Source organism: Haemaphysalis longicornis, unplaced genomic scaffold (genome assembly GCF_048455015.1).
Source record: "Haemaphysalis longicornis isolate Haplotype H1 unplaced genomic scaffold, Haemaphysalis longicornis Haplotype H1 scaffold_1, whole genome shotgun sequence".
Lineage (NCBI taxonomy): Eukaryota > Metazoa > Arthropoda > Arachnida > Ixodida > Ixodidae > Haemaphysalis > Haemaphysalis longicornis.
In genome coordinates, this window is record NW_027526203.1 from 251044860 (window position 1) to 251066772 (window position 21913).

Consider the following 21913-nt stretch of genomic DNA (forward strand, 5'->3'; position numbering starts at 1 on the left):
AGATATCGAGTAATACATGCTATAAGAAAGAGCAGTGGTCATGTATGGCGTGAGCGCTTTGAAGCTGCAGTTGGATTATGAAACCCTCAAGAGCGCATGGTTACCTCCTGAGTACAGACATCGTTGGTTGTTGGCTCGCTTTCAACGGCGGTAAGAGAAAATGAAGCACAGAAAAGCTAGATGGGGGCAGTCTGAATGCATATACAGAGCAGAAAGTTAAAAACACGGTGTACTTACTAAATTTCTAATGTTAAAGTTGGTGTGAAAGTCAAATGTCGAGGATTTTAGTGTACCTACGCGCCTTTTTTACCAGAAAGGTGCAATGAAATGTGCCGTGTCCTTTTCACCATCCCCACTGCAAAAATTACAAGAGTGGTATTTTGCGGCATACTCGTAGGTCATGTTAATTGCAACCACGTATATGTCATGCAGCGTTAAAATTGTGGGTTCCATGCAACAAAGCTACACCTGGGTGACGAAGAGCGCTGTTGTGGAGGGCTACGGGTTAATCTAGGCTCCTTACGCATATTTTTCCTATATGCGAAGAAAGTATGAATGAAATATGAAAGTATGAAAGTATGAAGAAAGTAGGAAATGGCGGTGAACCAGACTCCTCACATTGAAACTAAGAAGCTTTATAAAGCATAGACTCCCCCTTAAAAAATGCGTAACGTTGTCACAGTAATTCATGACGCGGCCGCGAAAGGCACTTACGTAGGCGTTTTGTTTGAAATTTGGGGAAATTTTAACGATTTTCACTCGTGCAACATATACAGTTACACAGTAAAATAGAAGACTAAAGGTGAACGCGTGTAAAGGTGCCGCAAACAGAATTCGACAAATTCTTCTTAATGTCCGATTAACCAGAACGTAGCCCAGTTGGCTAGACTAACCATGGAGGAGGGTGTAAAGGAATACAAGGGAAGAACCCACGATGCTTATGTTTTAATTATAGTTTTAATCGTTGTAACAAAAAAAATATTGGGACCCTTGAGTCTGCTTACGTGATTTGAAGGCGAAAGCTTTGGGATACTTGTCAACGACTTCTTTACTGCTGCATTGCTTTTGCGTCTCTTTTTTTCACTTTGGTTATTTGTATTTTAGAGCGAAATAATTCTACAAGCAGACTGCTAATACAGGCCACAGCTTCCCCAGAACCAGAGTTCTACGCGGCGGGGGTGCCCTTGTTCTACTCACGTGCCGTCACGTGCATTGGTCGCGCGGTACGCACGTAATTATAACTTGTTCCACCGCTGCCAACGTGGTGGTTAACCGCTCGGCTCATACTCTAGAGACCCAGGTTCAAATCCCACACGAATTCAAATGTGTTTTAATTTGTTCACTATTTATAACGGCGGCCATTTCCGCGACCAGACAACAATTGCAACGACGATTGTCTGCAGAAGAGGGCGCTTAAAGCCTTTCTGCATAATCTTGCAGTGCGTTCAGAGTAATTCACTCAAGGTCATTTTGAAGGGTCTTTTGATATGCGTAGAGGTACGCACAACTGGGGACCTTAACTGCGGAAGACCTGACGGAGCTAAGCTGGAAACACATGTGCATAAAACTAAGAGAAGGAGAGCTAAGCTAAAACATTGTCCTAATTTCTTTTATTATAGCAGGTTTCTTCTTACTTGCGCAATTTTTCTCTGCTGTAACTTACATGCTTATATAGGCTTGTAAAAATATACGAGGAACCTCCGACCGTATTTACTAGAGTGCAGCTCAGTCTTAAATTAAGTCCAACAACGCCATGTCTTTAGCCAACTGAAAATAAATAAATAGCTGAAGGACTGCAGCGAAGTCTGAGAGAAAATCACAAGCAAAACATTTAGTGACATTTAAGTGAAAACCCGTCCCTTTTTAGTCAAGCGAGTATTGAAAAGAGATATAGAAGCGCCATGGTTTCTACAGATCTCTAGGTGACTCTTCGTAAAGCCGCAAAAACTTACTCTTGCTCCTGGAAGTCCATCACGGCCGAGGGGACCTGGTCCACCTAGATCACCCTACATTAGAGAAGAACATTTTGTAGTGCACGCAACACAACCTGTAACACAACTTGTCGCCTAGGTGGTCCAAGTGCGGAGACACACGAGCCAAGTGGCACTGCGGCGCCACCTTTACAACCCAGCACGCTTTTCGAATCAACGCTCTCCCCTCTTCCGGTTCACCATTTACCACCAAACAGGTCAAACGCAAAGAACAAACCGTCAGTTTTTAGGTCATCGGCTCTTAGTTCACCACTACGGTAATCCATATGAAACACTGCAGCTGGTACCTGGCACATTGCCCTCCTGCAAAACGAACGGAGTGATGACAAACTTTAAACTCAACCGCAATAATTTTAACAGCAAAATCGTTCAGGCCGACACAAATCTATCCGGTGGAGAAACAAAACCCCGAGCGCACGTGAGTGCCTGCCTGGCGCGAGGCGCAAGGCGCGAGGCGAATGGCGTGCCCGGCGCGAGGCGCCGGGCACGCCATTCGCGCAGTGGCTTCAGCAAAAAAAAAAATCCCCGCATTTCCCCGAGGGGAAGAATGTGAAAGTGCGAATGCACGAGTTGAATTTGCGCGGTTCGGTAATGTTCGCGAAAGAGAGATCACACACACACACACAACTACAAAGAAAGAAAGATGCATTTATTCACAGACACCTATTTGTGTTGTCGTTGTACTTGATTGCTAGAGCGGATCTCAGCTTTGAAATTTCGTGTCAGTACTCCTTTAAGCGGGTGCATTAGCCCTTCTCACGCCCGATTCTTGGCCAATCCCCCACGTGGGTATGTGCCATGTCAGCGGCCAGGCAGCGCGCGCCCATCTCCCCCCGTTGCCAAGGAAGACGAGGAGATTCCTGGCTAATCCCCCACGTGGGTATGTGCCATGTCAGCGGCCAGGCAGCGCGCGCCCATCTCCCCCCGTTGCCAAGGAAGACGAGGAGCGCGCGCACCCGCAGCTGTTGCTATGCGGACGGCGGCGGACGCTTCAGGCTCGCTTAAGAAGTGCATTCGCACTTAAAAAAAGTACACACGTGAGCGCGTGCCTTGCGGCGAACGCCCGGCGTCGTCCAGGCTTGCGCGTGGGCTTACGCCACATGAGGTTGTTGTTGTTGTAAACTTTATTAGAAAGGAAGGCCAAAGGCCCGGTGGCGGGGGGGGGGGGGGGGAGGAATGGGGAGGACGGAGCACTGTTCTTATGATGCCGGCTTCAAGGGTTCTCTTCAGAAGTCGTGCAGACCACTGCTAAATTGCCCGTACTAGGCCGCTTTTTGTGGCATAAATGGCGATTTCGAAGAGTGTGTCGTGTGAGAGGGAGGCTGGGTCGATGTAGGTTGAGGTGTCGTGGTGAGGGGGAGTGAATGTATGAAATCGAGAAAACTTGGGGCAGTGCCAGATGAGGTGGTGGAGATCGGCTGCGATGGAGTGGTGGCAGTAGGGACATCGCGGGGCGTGCTGTGGATAATACCATTGTCGAATGGTCTCTGGTGCCGTACAGGTGTTGGTCAGGAACTTGTTCAAGAAGATCTCTTGTGCTCGGGTCAGTGTGGGGAAGGAGGTGAGGTGGCCTGAAGGGGGGAGTGCCTTGAGGCGTTGTTGTTTCAGCTGCTTGATTCTATGGAGCCTGATTGCGGGAGCGAGAGTGGGGTCATCGTCAGGGCAGTTGGACCAGGGGTGGTCCGAGAAAAGCGGCGCCGGGGGTCCATTGGAGGCTATTGTGAGAAGGGCCTCCTGTGCAGCCACGTGAGCTGCTTGGTTCCCAGGAGCGGCTGGTTCATGACCGGGGGTCCAGTCGATTCGAACTTGGCAGCCTGATGTTTGGAGCGCAATGATTTGATGAATAATGTGGTGGACAGAAGGGTGGGTGGACCTGGGATGACAAAGTTCTTGGAGAGCTTCATATGAGTCTGTTAGGATGCGAAGGTTGGGGGGAATAGGGAGATGGTAATCGTACATGAAGTAGTCGAGAGAATCGTGGATAGTGATGAGCTCCGCGTCCGTAGAAGTAATATTGGGAATACGGTGATATTGGGCTCCCATGATGGATAAATTGTCCGGGCTGATCCATGCTGTGCCGACGTGTGGGTTTAAGTGGCTAGCGTCGCTGTAGACGTCAATTTCACAGGGTCGTTTAGTTAAGGCAAGGCGTCGGGCTTCCTGCGTGCGACGGGTTGAGAGGTGACGGATTGAGTGAAGTGGGGCCGCTGCCAGGGTGGTATTGGGGCTGGAAAATTAGGTAGGGGAATGTTGCTTCGTTGATCCCACGTGGTGAGGAGCACGCCTTGATGGGTGAGTTGTCGTTTAAAATTGTATTGATCCGTTTGTTCCTGAATGATGCGGTCGATTAGTGGGAGGGTCGCTGCTTGTTGGAGATTTGCAATTTTTGTATGACGTGGGAGGCCAGTGATGGTGCGTAGGGTGGAATTGTGAAGACCTTGTAGCGTGCGTCGTTGGGTGCAGGTAAGGTCATAATGTATCCCTCCGTACGAAAGAATGCCCACCGCTACTGCTCTGCCGAGGGTGGTGATAGCCTTTTGTTTGGCTCCCCCATGTTTGTTTGAGAGCCATCGGAGGGTGTGCTGCACGAAGTTCCATTTCTGTTTAAGGCGATTAAGCCATATTGAGGGGCTGTTTCTGGTTCCAATATAGTCTCCGAGGAGTTTAATTGGTTCCAGTCTGGCTGACACAGAAATGCATGCGACACTGACTTGAGGTGGCACGTAATCGGTGGGGGGTTGACGGCCGAAGATGGCGAGGAATTCTGTTTTGTGAGGTGCGAGGGACAGGCCAAGGTCGGGAGGACCTTTTCGAGCCCCGTCACTGCGCACTGGAGGTCGGTAATCATGGCGTCTTGATCTGGGTATTGGGCTGATTCGGTCTATATAGTAATATCGTCGGCGTAGGCTCCATACTTGGCCCAACTCTTTTTAACTTAGCCATGACCAGAATAGCAAGACGGATCACCACTGAGTCCTCAGCCCGCTTTACCACATGAGGAGCTCCCGCCTTCGTCGTCGTCATCGTGTAGCGACCGTCCCTGGTCCGCTTCGCCGAAGGCGATGATGACGAATCTGTCAAGCCATCCCTTCACAATCCACACGTGGAGACAGTCACCGGACCAGCTGATGAAGGAGTGGGGGACTAATGACTCGAGGACGCGCTACAAGAGGATTTGCCATACGCGGCTATGCCATCGGAAGACGATGGCGAAAGGGATGACGACGATTGCTACTGAAAAAAACACTACATTAATGATATTTGCTTAACAGTTGCGTTGAAAGTGGCTTTGCACTGCTTGGGTCCGGCTGCTCCCTCTCCGGGGATCCGCTGTCAGTGTGGGGAGAAGCTGGGTCGACCCCCAGCTTTGCTGTTTCTCCAGCCTTGCACCACTAATACAAGCTGCGCCAATTTTGTTTCTAATGCGTAGAATTCTATGCCGAGTACCCCCATAGCCAGGACCATGTAACGCCCTGCATTTCCACAAAAATGCAGATATCTCAGAAGTTCCCTTTGGAATCGTAATAATAGCGAAGTGGAAATAACCGGTCGCACAAAAGTTTGAAAAACGAACAAATAACAAAAAATATAAAAAAAATACGAGAAGGGGCAAAACATGTAACGCCCACAATAATGCAGATTTCGCGAAAGTACCACATGTAATCGTTATATTAGCGTAAATGGAGATAATTGGTGGAACAAAATTTTGAACACTAAAAAAATAAGTAAAATATAAGATAATTACGGAAAATGGCGAACCGTGTAACGCCCTGCATTTACACTATAATGCAGATTTCGAGAAAGTTCCAAATGTAACCGTTATAATAGCGTAAATGGAGATAATTGGTCAAACAAAACTTTGAAAAACTATAAAATAAAATAAACATAACAAATTGATAACCGCGAACCGTACAACGCCCTACATTTCCACAATAATGAAGATTTTGCGGAAGTTCCACCTGTAATCGTTATATTAGCGTAAGTGAAGATATTTGTTCGGAAGAAAATTTGAAACACCAAAAAATAAGAGAATATAAAAAAATACGGAAAATGACGAACCGTGTAATGGCTTGCATGTTCACGATAATGTAGATTTCGCGAAAGTTCCACCTCCAATCGTTATAATAGCTTGAATAGAGATAATTGGTCGGACAAGATTTAGAAAAACCTAAAAATTTGCCTGTAAAGAGCCCACACTCAAGACAAGAGGCATAAGAAGGCTACGCATTAGTAGACAAGTCTCTGAAATTCTGCAGAATTTTTTGGCGCAAATCCTGTTTAAATTCGGAGGTTATTTGCTTCGGAAGGGTTTCATATACATCCATCCATCCGTATGTCCTTGCGTGGTCGGACCCTATACGTCCTGCTACATTTAAAACACCAATTGTACAACTAAAAGTTAAGGTGGCCATTCCACGATGCGAACCTGTATTTCGCGTGGGCGTACTTTTCTCATGTTTGCCCTTATTGTTGGCCTAATTATTATCTCATTGTTTATATAATCGTTTACTCATTGTTTGTCTAATTATTTCTTTTTACTTTTAAGACCCCATCAAGACATCCCAATAATGTACATTATTCCGCCGTGACAGCTGGGACGCCAACCTCATTCTTCACGCTGTGACAACTTTAATCGCCGAGCTACGCACATCCGCAACGCGCATGTTCAAGGTGGGGGCCTACACGCTCACGCACAAACATTGAAACTAGTTTCACTGAGGTGAATGCGAATGGTAGCGCTGAAGCACGCGGGGGGGGGGGGGGGGGGGGGGCACTTGATTATGCACGGAGGAAGACGACGCCCTTTCAACGTTCTCGCCTACATGGACTGCACTGGGTGTTTCCTAGCTACGCGTTTTCTTAGTCGCGAGGCATCCCTTCCCTCTAAAACCGGCATACTTATTTCGCGATGGCACGAGCCCTTGGTTGACAGGCTTCATACGCTCGCGACGCGAATCTTCAAGATGGGGGCACGTACGCTCAAGTGTAAAAAAATTGCAGAACTTCGACAACTTGTGGTATGAACTGAAGAAGCGACAGCTGTCCGCCCGCATGCGCCGCTCGCTGTCACCGGCATCGCGGAACACGCTGCACGGCAACGATTAATGGCGCACGCCTCTGGAGTCGAGCCACCATGACGACATAGAGGATCTCTCGGCACGCAGAATACGTGAACCACGGGGGAAAATCTGGAGGAGCACGGCGTCCGAAGCGGGCTCAAGGCGCCGTGATTCCGGCGTCTGCAACCGGCGCACGTTCTCTGGCTATGAAAAACGGCGAAACTTGTGCGCCGCGACGCCAGGGAAAGTACCCCTATAAACCATGGACGGTTCTCCTCGTGAAAGGTAGACAAGTGAGATCCACGGGCACATTCGGTCCAGCTCACCTTATCCCCCTTGGGGCCCACAGGTCCGGGTGGGCCGACAGTACCGCTGCGCCCCTGGGGAGAAACAACAAGCAATCAATATTGTCAGGGCCACAAAAACGATTGTTTTTGAGGCTGATGCAAACATTACAGCTCGTATGCATTCATATCGTGGCTACACTCCGGAACGCGAGGCACACCGTACAATGTAAGACAATCCCGTGGTTCAGCTTCACAGCAATGCACGAGTGACGACTCCTTGCGATCAACAACACAAATTCGGCGAATGGCGATGCCAAGAACACGATTTAACTCGACAGTTCCGTATCCGATAAAGCATCACACGATGCAAACATGGCGTCCTACATTACTTAGTGCCACCGGGCACATCATGTTCGCCTAAATTACGCGCATGTTGCTATCATTCGGTGCAGACGAATATGTTGGGCAAGTTGGTACTCAGCGACAGAACACGTACCAGCGCTAAAGTTGGACTGAGACTTTCAAAACACACGGGATAACATACTGGACAGACACAGTGCTTGTCCTGGGTGTCTCGGGAGTCTTAGACCTTCTCCGCTGTTGTGTGTTCTGTATCGATTCGATTCGATTCGATTCGATTCGATTCGATGGTGGTTTATTTAACACAAAGAAACAACATACAATGGGTATATACAGGAGGAGGTCCCGAAGTAAATGACTGCAGGGAAACCTCCTGTTATCATTCGGTTAATTGCATTGTAGGCGGCATGGATTGGTCACGGGAATGCATTCTATAGGCAAGGTGATCCACGTTATCTTCTTTTGCGAGTCAATATCTCCCATGTTAAAGGTACGTCTGATACCTGTCCGGAAAGATTGCGTTGGAAACACATGTACAAAGCTGAACCTGTGACAGGAATTTTCATTTAGCTTGAAAATAGCAATTAACACAGAGACTCAGGTAAGCATTGCTTCTCTAGGTAAATTTCAGTCCGGGAGTCTAAAAGGACATTTAAGAATAGTTTTTTTTAAACTAAGGTATAAGCTTGGGCGTGCTGGTATAGCATTCTCGGAGCAGCGCACAGGGACGAGGACGAGGTGTACTGCACTGTGTCCCGTCTACGCCTCGTCCTCGTGCCTTTGCGCTGTTCCTAGAGTTTTTTTAAAAACAGTATTGACCTGAAATCACTACTTGATTATTTTTTTTGTTTTTCATTTTATGCGATTGATTGATTGATTGATTGATTGATTGATTGATTGATTGATTGATTGATTGATTGATTGATTGATTGATTGATTGATTGATTGATTGATTGATTGATTGATTGATTGATTGATTGATTGATTGATTGATTGATTGATTGATTGATTGATTGATTTGGGCGTTTATTTGTACTTATAAAGTGTGCATCTCACCAGTGTGGCATACCTGATAAACGTGAACTACATACTCATAAAAATACTCATCCCCTGTTACAGCTTTGTCTGAAAGTACTATAAAAGGCACAAACCTTTTCACCGGCAGGTCCAGGCTCACCAGGAAGGCCAATTTCCCCTTTCTCGCCCTGCAAAAATGCAGTTATAACTACAATTGTTTTCCGGCTTTTAGGCAGGAGTAGGGACACGCAGAGAACGAATATGGAAGCGAAAATGAGCTGACGATTTAAATGGGAAGAAAACAGTCCTACTTAGTCATTACACTGAGAAAAGCACTGCAGGATGGATATCGATCTGCGTTATGTAATCTTCTTCGAGTAAGCACTAATGTATGTAGTATCTACAGGTTTCTTCAAAAGTAATTAAAACAATTAGGGTTCCTTAATTCAACCAACTTTTCAAGAACTCCAGGCATAGCAAGGACTTGAAATTCCCCCTGGCCCCGTGTTCTAGTTATATTTAATTTTGAAGGTGTGCTCGGTCGTTAATAGATCATCGACCAGAAAATTTAGTGGGGTGTGATTTAAACTATCAAGGTAATTCTTTCTCAAATGGGGGTCCGCGGACTTCTTGGTCCGCGAGGTCATTTCAGGGGTCCGTAAAATTTTTTCGCCGAAATTTTGCCGATACCCTTGTCGAAATTTTTCATCCCCCCCCCCCCCGAATTCATTTTTTTCTCCTGGCTAAACCTTACAGGAAACAAAAAAAAGGTGGCTTCGCAACATGACGTTTAATTTTTGGCGTAGCTAATGTAGCGTAGCCCATGGTTTTACATTGGGGTCATTCCATGCCAAACGTCCCAGCCGTTAAATCGACCATCACGGATTTGCTCAGTAAAAATTGTGGGTGATCCTCGCAAGGCCCACAATGCTTCCTGAAAGTGTTTTTGTCCAATAAAAATTTGTTCTTTTTCTAGCGGCCCCTTTACCTCCAGCGTTTAAAGCAAACTTACGTCTGTGAAAAAAATCATGAAAAAGTAACTTCTCTTACAATGGCCACCATTTTTTGTGAACATCACATTGAGGCCCTGGGCTGCTCTATGCCGCATTTTTAAGGTATTTTTCTTTTTCTTGTCCTGGAAAACCAGCGTGGCCTTGTGACCAGGGCCATTCGAGCTGCAGCTGGCCATGGCATCCCGGACTAGGGACGCCACCCACCATGGATGACCGACAACCATCCCGCGCTCCTTTCTTCCCGTTCAATGGGAGCAATAAACGTTTTTTCCTCCTACTTTGCTGTGATTACGCCATTCAGAAAATACACGATGTCGAGCATTTTCGAACATTTTTAGCAAATACAAGCACATTCTCTCAGCCAATGAAGCATTTGTACCTGCATCTCAGCATTGTGGAAAATTGGTAAAAACTATATTTACACTGAAAAAAGGTGAAATGTGCGAGAAAACGTTTGTCAAACTTGGAAAAATCTCCTTTCTGGCCCATATTCACCTTGTAATTGCGCATTGTTGTGCTCGTAGTAAAAATATCAAATACAAGCCATTCACTAGCACAAATGATCGCAGTTTATTTCAGGAAGTTTAATCAGAACAGTTTTTGTTTTAGCAGAGAAATAAAATTTTCAATTTGTACAGCGACACTACTTCACCCCGTTGTTCCACAGAGCGTCTTCTCTGCACGGCATGCACCTTCCTGCATGAAAGTGGCGCGAGCCAGCGGGTTTGCGCTACAAGAATACCTTTCGCCGCAATGGTATTGTAGCGTCAGTACAGGTACATGTTAGTAGGAAGAGTACAACGTGGAGCTAGCGGTGGTGCGCCCATTCCATGAGTACGGGGAACTCAACGGCTGGACATCATATGTGCATTTAAAGCATCGGGTTATGCAATTCCCGCTAACGCATACAAATAAATCCGTTTAACTCGATGACTCCGCCGCTGTTTATTTCGTAATTTTCGGCATACTTAAAAGACACCACGTATAACATACCATGCTTCTTTAAATGCACGTTCCATGTCCAGCCAGCCGTTGAGTTACCCGTACTCATGGAATGGGCGCACCACCGCTAGCTCCACGTTGTACTCTTCCTACTAACATGTACCTGTACTGACGCTACAATACCATTGCGGCGAAAGGTATTCTTGTAGCGCAAACCCGCTGGCTCGCGCCTCTTTCATGCAGGAAGGTGCATGCCGTGCAGAGAAGACGCTCTGTGGAACAACGGGGTGAGGTAGTGTCGCTGTACAAATTGATTTCTGCTAAACCAAAAACTGTTCTGATTAAACTTCCTGAAATAAACTGCGATCATTTGTGCTAGTGAATGGCTTGTATTTGATATTTTTACTACGAGCAAAACAATGCGCAATTACAAGGTGAATATGGGCCAGAAAGGAGATTTTTCAAAGTTTGACAAACGTTTTCTCGCACATTTCACCTTTTTTCAGTGTAAATAAAGTTTTTACCAATTTTCCACAACGCTGAGATACAGGTAAAAATGCTTCATTGGCTGAGAGAATGTTCTCGTATCTGCTAAAAATGTTTGAAAATGCTCGACGTCGTGTATATTCTGAATGGCGTAATCACAGCAAAAAAAGAAAAAAGTTTAACAATGCGGCATAGAGCAGCCCAGGGCCTCAACATGATGTTCACACAAAATGGTGGCCATTGTAAGAGAATTTACTTTTTCATGAATTTTTTCACACACGTAAGTTTGCCTTAAACCTGGAGGTAAAAGGGCCGCTAGAAAAAGAACAAAATTTTTTTGGACAAAAACTCTTCCAGGGAGCATTGTGGGCCATGCGAGGATGACCCACAATTTTTACTGAGCAAATCCGTGATGGTCGATTTTACGGCTGGGACGTTTGGCATGGAATGACCCATTGGCTTTTTGCATGACATGCCAGCTGTGCGGAAAAGCTAGGCACAGAAAAGGAACCTTGTACATGTATCGGTGACTATTACATCAGCATAAAAGTCAGACACAAAAGGCGGGCATTAATAAGCATGTTGGAGATTTAAGCTGAAAGTGCAAATTCTTGTAAATTACGACACGGGTCAACATAGTTCATCGTGGGGTCGCCCATCATTTTTGCAAACCCAGAAGGGGTCCTTAACGCGCTCATGGTTGAGAAACGCTGCTTTAGCTTATGGCAATTAAGCATGTACTCCGCGTTTGAAGGTGAGAATTTAAGAAGTAATGCAGAACTCTCAACAACAAACCAGTTGCTCTGCCGTCTAGCATATATGCATTATTGGTCTCTAAATACGCAACTTCAGAAATAATGTATCCATCATAAACCTTAATGTCAACAACTTCTTCGGTTGATACGCAGGTACAATGCTTAAGGAAACCATACAGAGTAGAGGTGCTGATAATGTAATTTAACAATTGGGATTTTTGAAGTCACTCACGGGTGGTCCAAGGGCGCCCGGAAGTCCAACTTCGCCCTTAGGACCAGGAAATCCCTGCGAGGGAAGTAAGGGTTAAAACATTGCAATCAAAGCCTAACAACGTTCTATAAGCCTGTCACTCTCAGTGCTCAAGTTAGTTCTGACAGTCTAGGTATAACCAAAGTGCGTGATGATCTACAGCGGAACGAGTTTGCTATGCAGATATAGAAGACGCCAGTGCTAGGGACCAATTTGCTCCGTCCTTAACTGTAACGTAAGCCTCAAAAATCAAATAGGGAGCGAGAAGTGAGGCGTAGAGAAATACAGAGTGCGGTCGCTTCCAATGGTGGGAACAGTTACAATCATTATTTCCAATTGTAGGGCCGTGTCTCAAAGGTGGGGTGTTTTGGTAATTTTCGGCCTACTATATAGGAACGCTGGAACGCCCACCTATTTTTACTGCGAAACATGAGAACATTGAAAATTTTGGACATTGGTATTTGGCTTTAAAACTTCACTTCATATTTTGACAAAGAGGACTATTTCCGTATCGTTATTTTTCTTCTCCCTTCTTTCTTCAGCTTCCTTGCTACAACCAGAGTCCCTTAATACCGGAAAAGCATTGAAGGACTCTGCTACAACAAAGGTCCACAAACTGCATTAAACACAAGTGCTCGAGTTCAAATTGAGGAAAAATGAAGCCACTGTTTTATTATTAATGCAAGCCTCAGCGCCTGTCTGTGGCCTTTTGCGTTCGTCGTTTTTGTTTTTTGTTTTTGTTTTTGTTTTTGGAATGAGAAGTTAAGCATCAGTCAACTATACCATCTAAAATTTCCGTAGGTGTGCTTTACAGCACTGCACCATAATGACCAATTATGGAGCCCAAGGCAGAAAATTCAAAGACTAACTGCGCGTGACATGCGACTTGACAAAAAAGTATAATCTGTATTTTGAAATCGGGCAGTGCAATACGTTACGCTTTCAAAACCTCCTGTCACAGCGCATACCACTTTTTTTTTTCCAGTCAAATTGTACTACATGTGATTGTCTTCATTGGGTACCTTAACCCATTAATCGCAATTGTTGGTTATTCAGTTTCATGGGACGAAGCAGCCATCCGGGCATTTTCAAGCTTGTATATGGCAATATTGTGCAGGTGTGGCAAATAAATCTATACCACTTCACTTACAATGGGAGGTCCCATCATGAAACAAGGTAAGAGATCATCAACGCTTATGTGAGAGCGTGCGGCTCTGGTGTGTTCCTGAGGTAGTACGAGAATGCGACCAGTCCGTTTCAGTGTTTCGAAGCGCCACGCGGCGAATCGCACGGTGCTTGGACTCGTGGCGCCATCCATCATTTGACAGACAGAGTTGGAGGAATCAATGGGCCGCGGGAAATTCGAAAACTAACATGCAAATTTTCGTCATTGGATGGTTTCTTCACGTATAATTTCTAATTATGATACATTTAAGTTCGTTTCTATCCATACCTTAGCCTTTACATTGGTTACTGAGAGCCTAGCGTGAAATATGGCCACTGTTTTTGGTTAGGTGGCACATGTTGGCGCCGACATCGTTTCCGTTGGGAGAGGAGCTTTGGTGTGATGGTGTGAGTTGTGAAATTTGTTACAGTTTTTCACACGTGCTTTATGTACGGCACCAGCGGCAGCCAAAAGTATGCCCAAGAACATCAACAAAATTACGAAAAACAACGCTCAGTACCGGGTGTGTGCACCGAGATAAACTCGTACAAGAGATACCAGTAAAAAAACATAAGCAAAAATTGTTGAAAACTAAGATTTCTTCCCTTACTGAGCACTAAAAGGGAGCCATAACTGTCCTTGTTACGTTCGAGAAAAGCTTGCGAGAATTCAGCAAATTTTAGACGTGTGTTTCTTCATCTTGCAACTATCGTTCTGTTCATTAAAGGGGCACTGAAGTGGATATGTCAAACTTCTGTTTTTGTTTGCATTAAATAGACTGGCTCAAATAAACTCACTTTTCCTCGTTTATCCGGTTGATAAAGCAGTATTTAATTTACAAAGCCTGACAGAAGAAAAAATACCACGCGACATTTGCGCCGGCCGCAACAACTAACAGCAGTGACGTGTTTTCGAGTGGCGATGTGATGGAACGATGTCAAGTATGGAGTTAAAACCGGTTTCGGTTTCAGTTCCGTGCGAAAATATGCTTGGCATACGATGTTATCGTTGTTTGGGCATTGGCGATATCTTTCGGGAATCAGCATACTGCGCTTTCTGCCATGTTGTCGGCTGTATAATGGGTCAGATAAGCCTGCCACCACCGCTTAGAAACGCAACGTTGACTAGCCCAGGAGTACGCAGTGGCTGCTGAACGCCCTCCGCGTCATTGGAGACGCTCAACTGTGAAGTGCCCCCCCCCCCACACACACACCTTTCTAGCTTGCCTGTCTCATCCCTGTGCTGTAAGAGGCGTGTTCGCACCAGGCGTGCAATCGGCTGATTCGGCACTATACGTCTGCAAGCTTACGGTGCTTAGGTCAACACGACCAGCGCGTCACTGTCAGTCTACACGCAGTCTTCCAACTCGCTCATGGAGCAATGAAGGTTGCAGCGCAAAATAGTGAATGCAGTATAGAAAACGTTACCTAAACAACAAGAAATCAACAAAAAGAAAAAAAACATGACATGGGCGACCCGAACATGCTCATTGCGACCCACTACATCCAATGCTTTAGACCACTCAGACATAAGCACACATGTGCCTGGAGTATATACGGAGTGTAAACATGGAATATATACGTATAAACTTTTTTTAGCGTCAGTATTCCCACCAGATTAGCTGAATACTCCTTGAATAACGTTTGTGCAGTAAGCGGCCCCCAAATCTCCTCGAATATCTCCTCACTAACGGCTACATTCCTTACGTTAGAAAAGCTATCGCAAATGTGTGGTCGTGCTGCTGACCGCTGTGCTAGCTCACGATGCGCAGTAAGTCCTCCTTGTACTTTGGTTTTACGCTTTACAATAAAGGTTTCAGTTGATTTTTATCTCTTATACCTATACTAACTTCGCTGACTATTCTCCCCTTTTAATATGCCTTATATTTTCTACTAACTTACCAGTCGCACAGGCATATGCAGCTCTCAGCTCCAGCGAAGCGAAGTGAGCGAAGCGTCGCATGTGCGCTTGAGTGGAGCTACATTAACTCCATAAACTTTACAAAGCTTGATACAGCGCATAAAATAACAAACTAAATCCACATTCTTCCGGGCACAAATTTTGTCGTGGCTAAGTTTTGACTGAGCGAATGAACTGTGACGATCCGCTGGCGGCTGGCCCATAGAGCCGGCTGACTGACCCTGTCACAGGGTCGGCGAGCCGCGCAGTAGCGCAGCCAAGCAAAGCCTGCGTCGAGTAAGCGTCCCACAAAACGTCATAAGAAATCGGCAAGGAGGATGCAGAGGAAGACAGCACTTGCAAATTGATTTTTCTACTGAATGAAGTCGCGTAAACGCCCCCAGAGGGGTCAAAGCATGGCCTATAGAGACCCTAGACTTCAATTTGCGCAAGTAATCCCACAACGTTTACGAACCAATTCAATGTACCTTTATGTGAAGGGGCCGTCATGGAACACCGTCATGGTTTGTGTTGGGACAATTTGTTTTTTAACGGCCAACTGCAGGACATTTTATGAAAGAAATGGTTGGTAACACTGGTTGCAATCACTATAGTTACCAGATTGCTTGCGGCATGTGCGATATGTGCATCTAGCGCGCAATATGCATTTGAAGCATGCATCACACAATAAGAAATGTCACACAAAAAGGCCATTCCGCCAAGACGACCTTAAAGGGACACTGAAGTGATTTGTAAACAATGCGGGATTACGAGCGCAAACTGTAGTCCGGAGTCCCTGGGCCCTGTTTCGACCACTCTGTGCGCGTTTACGCGAATTTATTTAGTAAAAAAATCAATTCGAAAATGCTGTCCTCCTCTCTTTACGCTCGCCCATTTTCTGTGGCGTTTTCGTGTGACGTCAGCAGGAGAGGAGCTGACAATTGGCTTCGCAACTGCACGGCTCGCCGACCTTCCGCGACCGAGTCAGTCGGCCCACCGTTTAGTCCGCCGGCCGCCAACAGGTCGTCGCAATTCGCTCGATCAGTTGAAACTAAGCCACAACACGTTTGGGAATGGAAGAATGCGCCTTTATTTACTTCGTTAGTTTGTACACTGTATCTAGCTCCAAGTCAAGGTCGCTTCACACAAGCGCTGCACAAGCGCACATGCGACGCTTCGCTGACTGGTACGCCAGTAGGAAAATAAGGCCTCTTGAAGGGGGAGAAGAGTGAGCAAAGTCAATATAGGTACTAAGTAAATAAAATCAACTGATATTTTTACCGTACAGCGTAAAACTAGCGTGCGGGAAGCACTTTTTTGCGCTGGGCGAACAAGAAGAGCGGTCAGCAGCACGGCAGTATACGCATCTGCGAACGCTTTCCCGTCTACGAAATGCAATTGCTAGACGTAGGCTATTGTGGAAACTCGGGGGACGCTTACTGCACGAGCGCAATACAACAAATAGTCACCTAAGCTGCTTGAAATACTAAAACTAAATAAAAGTGTAAACTGGTTATACATTATATACCTTATCTTTTCCATCGCCGCCAGCGGCCGCCTGTGGCCTAGTTGTCTGGGGTGGTAGGTATGTCACCGCAAGTGTTTTTGCCAGTCACAAGTTCGAATCGCCGCGGGTACATTCTTTTTTTTTTATGAGTTAACTTTTTTGTTTTTCGCCAATGTTTTCTATACTGAGTTTACTTTTTTTTGGGCCGCAACGTTCATTGCTCCACGAACTAGTCCACAGAACTCGCGCAGGCTGGCACTGCCGCTCTAGCGAGTTCTCGTTGGCGTGCTGTTGCCATAAGCACCGACTGCTTGCGGGCAGTGGGCACAGGCCAGAATCAACAGACCCTTGGCCTGGTGCGAACACGCTTTTTACGATACAGGCATGAGCGAGGCAAGCTCCAAATAAGGGGGAAAAGCGCATGCATTTGAGCGTCTGCGGGGACGCGGAGGGCGTTCATGCACTGCGTAGGCCTCAGATAGTGAATGCTACGATTCCAAGCCGTCCTGGGAGGCTTATCTTGTGCATTTTACAGCCGACAACATGGCAGAAGCGCGGTACTACGATAACTGGGATATTGAGAATGCCCATCCAACGACGCCATCAAATGTCAAACATGTTGTTTTACAGACCGAAACCGAAACCGAAACTTGTTTGATTGCTAACCTTGGGCATCGTCCAATGACGGCGCCCCCTCCTCCCAACGTCACAGCTTAGTTTGTGCGGCCGCCGCAAACCGCGCATGGTAGTTTTTCTTCTTTCGCGCTTTGTAAAATAATTACCGATTTGTCAACCGGATAAACGATGAAAAGTGTGCTAATTTGAGCCAGTCTACACAGTGCAAGCAAAAACGGGAGCTTGACAAATTCACTTCAGTGTCCCTTTAACATTTGTGTCCCGTTTCCGATATAATTGCAAGGCCGTGACATCATAAAAGGCGGATAATTCCGCCCGTCGCGGACGTTTGCGGTCAGAAAACAGCATACTACGGCATTGTTAAACGCGTGCCGCTGTACAAGAAAACAGGAACACTGTGGCATGGCTGTATGGTCTTGCGCTTCAACAGCGTAAACAGTTCGAACCCTAGTATGCTAGAAAATGTACTTTTTTCTGCAATAACGTCTTCACAAAATAACCGAATGTTTTATCCTTCAGGCCGCGCAAACAATTGCCTTGTGTTAGCCATGATGGGACAATAAATCCCCCGGGGTTGTGAGGAAGGACGTCGAATATTGCCATCCCAACACAAGAAAACAGCACATGTTCCACCTGGGTAAGAGCCGCGGTTGTTGCAAGGGACACAAAAGTAACGGCAAGCCACCAACCTGTCTCGTAATATTTATACTGGTGCGTTTGAGTTGAAGATGAGGCATGTCTGCCAGGAAATTAACCTAGTTGTAAGAAGCTGTTATTTTCTGTCCTTATTTTCTGCTTAAATCTTCATCATTCACGCGTGTCTGACTGCCCTGTTTTGTGGCTCTTCAGCGGCAGCTCAGGGAATTTGGAGAAATGCGAAATAAATTCCAGCAATTTGCCCACAAAAGAGGGCCTCCGTGGCCCCCAGCTGCTTGCCGCTGTCACCTGAAGAGAACTCACTTACTGGTGGTCCCATGTTACCCCTCTCTCCTGGGAATCCTGGTGGGCCCGGGGGTCCTGGTGGTCCCTTGTTACCGGCAAGGCCCGCTGGTCCCTTAGGAACAAAAAGAAAATGGACAAGGATTGTTAGCAGTCTCGTATTATTATCCTGTACTTGTATGCAAAATAGATTGCTTGTTTGTTTAATGTATATTTATTTATGTCAATGAGAAGACATTAAAAATTGTTTAATTTTATACCAGGATAAAACGAGGGAAACATAAAAAAAGTGGAGGGGCCCGGACAAAAAAAAAGGCGCAAAACTTGATGTTACAACAGAAAGTTAAAAGAAATTTAAATTACAGAATTTCGCTTTTTTTATGGGCATTTTACGAGCGACAACCCGTGTGCGTTTGTTTGTCCAAAATACGAGGTTTAGTGGTTGCTAAATCAGCTCTAATTGTGAACGGCTTAGTGAACTAATAATGAGCGTTTAAAATAGCTCCGTAGCAGACGACGCTTCACCTGGCGGAGGAGCCCGCAAACAGTTAAGAAGCAGAAGTGACTATGTTTCAAAATCACCGGCTTTCGCTGGTCGTTTTGGGCGCGCCGGCGCATATTGCAGGCGTTATATTCTGTGATTTCCAGCCTTATTAGTCAGACTATGCGCAAAATCGCAGTCTAAAGAGGTCGAAATGTTCACTGCAGCTGGCTCACGAACGAAAGGGGATGAACACAGTGGCTTCGTAAAGTCCGGAGCTAACACAGGTTTTGAGAATGGCTTTCGCGTCACACTTTTTCGTGAGGCAAAATAAGGAGGTAATTGCGGAAGCCCCAGACTAAACCATCGCCGATTGGGGCACTCGCTAATGACTACTCCATACCGGTGGACCTTCTTTCCCGGATGGCCCGGGCAGACCTGTCTCTCCGGGAGCACCCTGCATAACGTGAGAGAGAAAAAAGAAAAATCAAATTGTTAGGATATAATGAACGCAAATCGGGGCAAACCCGATTCATCGCATCTTGTTTACTTCTTTTTATGCTTTTGCGGCCCGCAAATTGGCGGAAAATTACGGCCTTGCAATGTGAATTCCCGCAGCATTATAATGAGTGAGTTTTTGAAACAAGGCATGCAGGAAGCAACAGAGATTAGCAATTGAATGCCGGCGCTTTCTACCATGCGTGTAAAAACTAGGCCGGCGCAAAAAAAACTTGCTTAGACGTTACCCAGAGATGATTTATTTTATGAGTGCTTTATTTAACTTTTATTTCTATTGCACAAAACTGAAGTTTGCCTCATTTAAGTTTCGTAAGTGGCACTTACAGTTCCTAGTAGCTTCTCTTGCTTTACTGAATGGAATTGATCGCAACTTTCCATATCGTGCCCCGTAAGGTGTAGTGTCGCAGCGGTAAATCATCAAGTTGTTGAATGCAAAATAGTTCTAAAAATTGCAGTCCGAGTTCGACCAAGAAAAGCTATGTTAATACGACCGAATTAGGACCAAGTGGCTGCGACCAGTCGCGGTGGGAGGTACCCCGCGAAGCATGTAGAAGTGCAAGCGAACTAAAAAATATGAACTAAACAACTAGACGAGTTCTTACAGGGCGACCGGGTGGTCCAATTTCTCCGGATGCTCCAGTTTCCCCTGGTGGGCCCTGCAAAAAAACAACGGCGGTTTATCGGGGTGCGTACACGGCGTATACAGTTGGCTGTAGCAGCGGGTCGCGAGTGGGGTCCTCAAACACTTGGGTGATTGTGAGGGTTTTTTTTTTTTTTTGGTAGTGAGAAGACGACCCTTTCACTTGCGCTTCTTCCACCGTGACGTGTTTCCTCCTTGCGTTAGCGCTTTTCTCAAGCCTGATTTTACCCTTTTTTTACCATAGCCTTTGTCCGATAACCCTCACACAGAAACAGAAGGGAAGGTGTAGCTGAGTCCCGTCCTTGTCACGCGAACCTGAACTGTCAGACTCCTGTTGCGAGGCAAAAAGCTAACCTCGGCGCAAAGCTGCACGTTCGCGAGACTTCACACAGCGGGAATTTGATGTGGTTGTTTTTTAAGGGCGAAGCACTTTAGGGGCTCGGGCTGTCGGCGTCTCCTGTCGTCGTCTCGTGTAGTAACGGTACTAAAACACCGGGACACTCGTTTTCCAACGCCTCGCGCTAGAACTCTTCGTGCTTCAAAGACACGAGACTTTTGCAGCAAAGCTGTACCTGAACTCGGCACGATCTACGACTTGGAAGCGCAGGAAGAGCATTAGGACGAGGGAGAAGAACCCATGAAATACATTATGCAAATTGACTGGGAATAGCTCCGCGATTGCTGATTGTAGATAACAAATGTACATGTGTATAGTTTAAACAAAATTGCCTTCCGTCTCTCATTGCCCATTAGCAGCGATTTTGCTGTGGGAAACACCAGCACACACTGTATGCTTCGCCCCTCCCTAGGTTTCACGTTAGTGGATATGGCCCGGGATTTTTTTTTTTACGACAACGCAGCGGCGCCACAAACCCAAGCGTCTTGAAACCCTTCACAAAACACGCATACGAGCTGCCATACGCAGCCTGCACAATAGTTGCATGTCGACATCCTGCATGCTTCCAGCCCCGCCTCCCACTTCTTCTCCCCCAAATTCTCTCCCCGGGGTCTCTAAACGTTGTGCGAATCGCCGACAGACCCCAACTTGCCTTTTCTTGGGGGGCACTGCGCTATTTCTATTTGTGTGAACCTGGCGGAATTAGTTTCATATTCGCAAAATACAAAATTATTGTCCAATTTCATTTCACTCCGTTTTTTTTACGTTTCTACCTTGAAGTTAGCGAAATATTATCCATGCTGTTCCCAAAAATCTTAGACATCATTGGCCCTGTTCCATGCTTTCAAGGATCCATTAGCACCGGGACCAGCTTCCGAAAAACGCATTTTCGCCGAGTTTGTAGACGGTGTATACCGCGGGTCCGATGACGCCTGGAGGTCCGGGCGGCCCAGCGGTGCCGGTTTCGCCCTGTAAGTAGGAACACATTTTGTGAGCATGGATAGAAGCAAGCTTGTAGAAATAACGAAGTCAGGCGTTGTTACAAACTCACGGGTGGTCCCCGTTCACCTGGTGGTCCGGGTAGCCCATCTTTCCCTGCTGTGCCCTGCGTCGCCATCGTAAGGAACCCGCGTAAGTGTCCCGACGTTGAACGAGCGTCGAAATACATTTAAGAAAAATATAGTGCTAAGGGCGTTGCTTAGCTTTAGGAGAGCTTGTGTTCATTATATCTACTTCGACCAAGTTGTGAACCCGGATCCCAACCCTGAGGCAGCGATAATTAGAAGGATAAGAATGGGGTGGGGTGCATTCGACATGTATTCTCAGATAATGAGTGGCAGTTTAAGATTGTCCCTGAAGAAGAAAGTGTATGACAGCTGCATCTTACCGGTACTCACATACGGGGCAGAAACTTTGAGGCTCACTAAGAGGGTTCAACTTAAATTGAGGACGACTCAGCGAGCAATGGAATGGAAGATGATAGGTGTAACATTAAGGCACAAGAAGAGAGCGGAGTGGGTCAAAAAAAAGACTCGTATTAAGGACATATTAGTAGAAATTAGGAAGAAG

General features: G+C 46.2%; 1 protein-coding gene across 1 annotated transcript in view; it reads right to left on the bottom strand.

Moving 5' to 3' along the window:
• The window catches only part of LOC144158586 (uncharacterized), a 184425-nt gene that overhangs the window by 82147 nt on the left and 80365 nt on the right, over positions 1 to 21913 (bottom strand). The window contains exons 32-40 of the mRNA XM_077689573.1: positions 21396 to 21449; positions 21260 to 21313; positions 19910 to 19963; positions 19192 to 19245; positions 18333 to 18422; positions 12144 to 12197; positions 8850 to 8903; positions 7378 to 7431; positions 1953 to 2006 (exon numbers count right to left, since the gene is read on the bottom strand). Coding sequence (XP_077545699.1) covers positions 1953 to 2006; positions 7378 to 7431; positions 8850 to 8903; positions 12144 to 12197; positions 18333 to 18422; positions 19192 to 19245; positions 19910 to 19963; positions 21260 to 21313; positions 21396 to 21449 — 522 coding nt within the window. The remainder of the gene's footprint in view (positions 1 to 1952; positions 2007 to 7377; positions 7432 to 8849; positions 8904 to 12143; positions 12198 to 18332; positions 18423 to 19191; positions 19246 to 19909; positions 19964 to 21259; positions 21314 to 21395; positions 21450 to 21913) is intronic.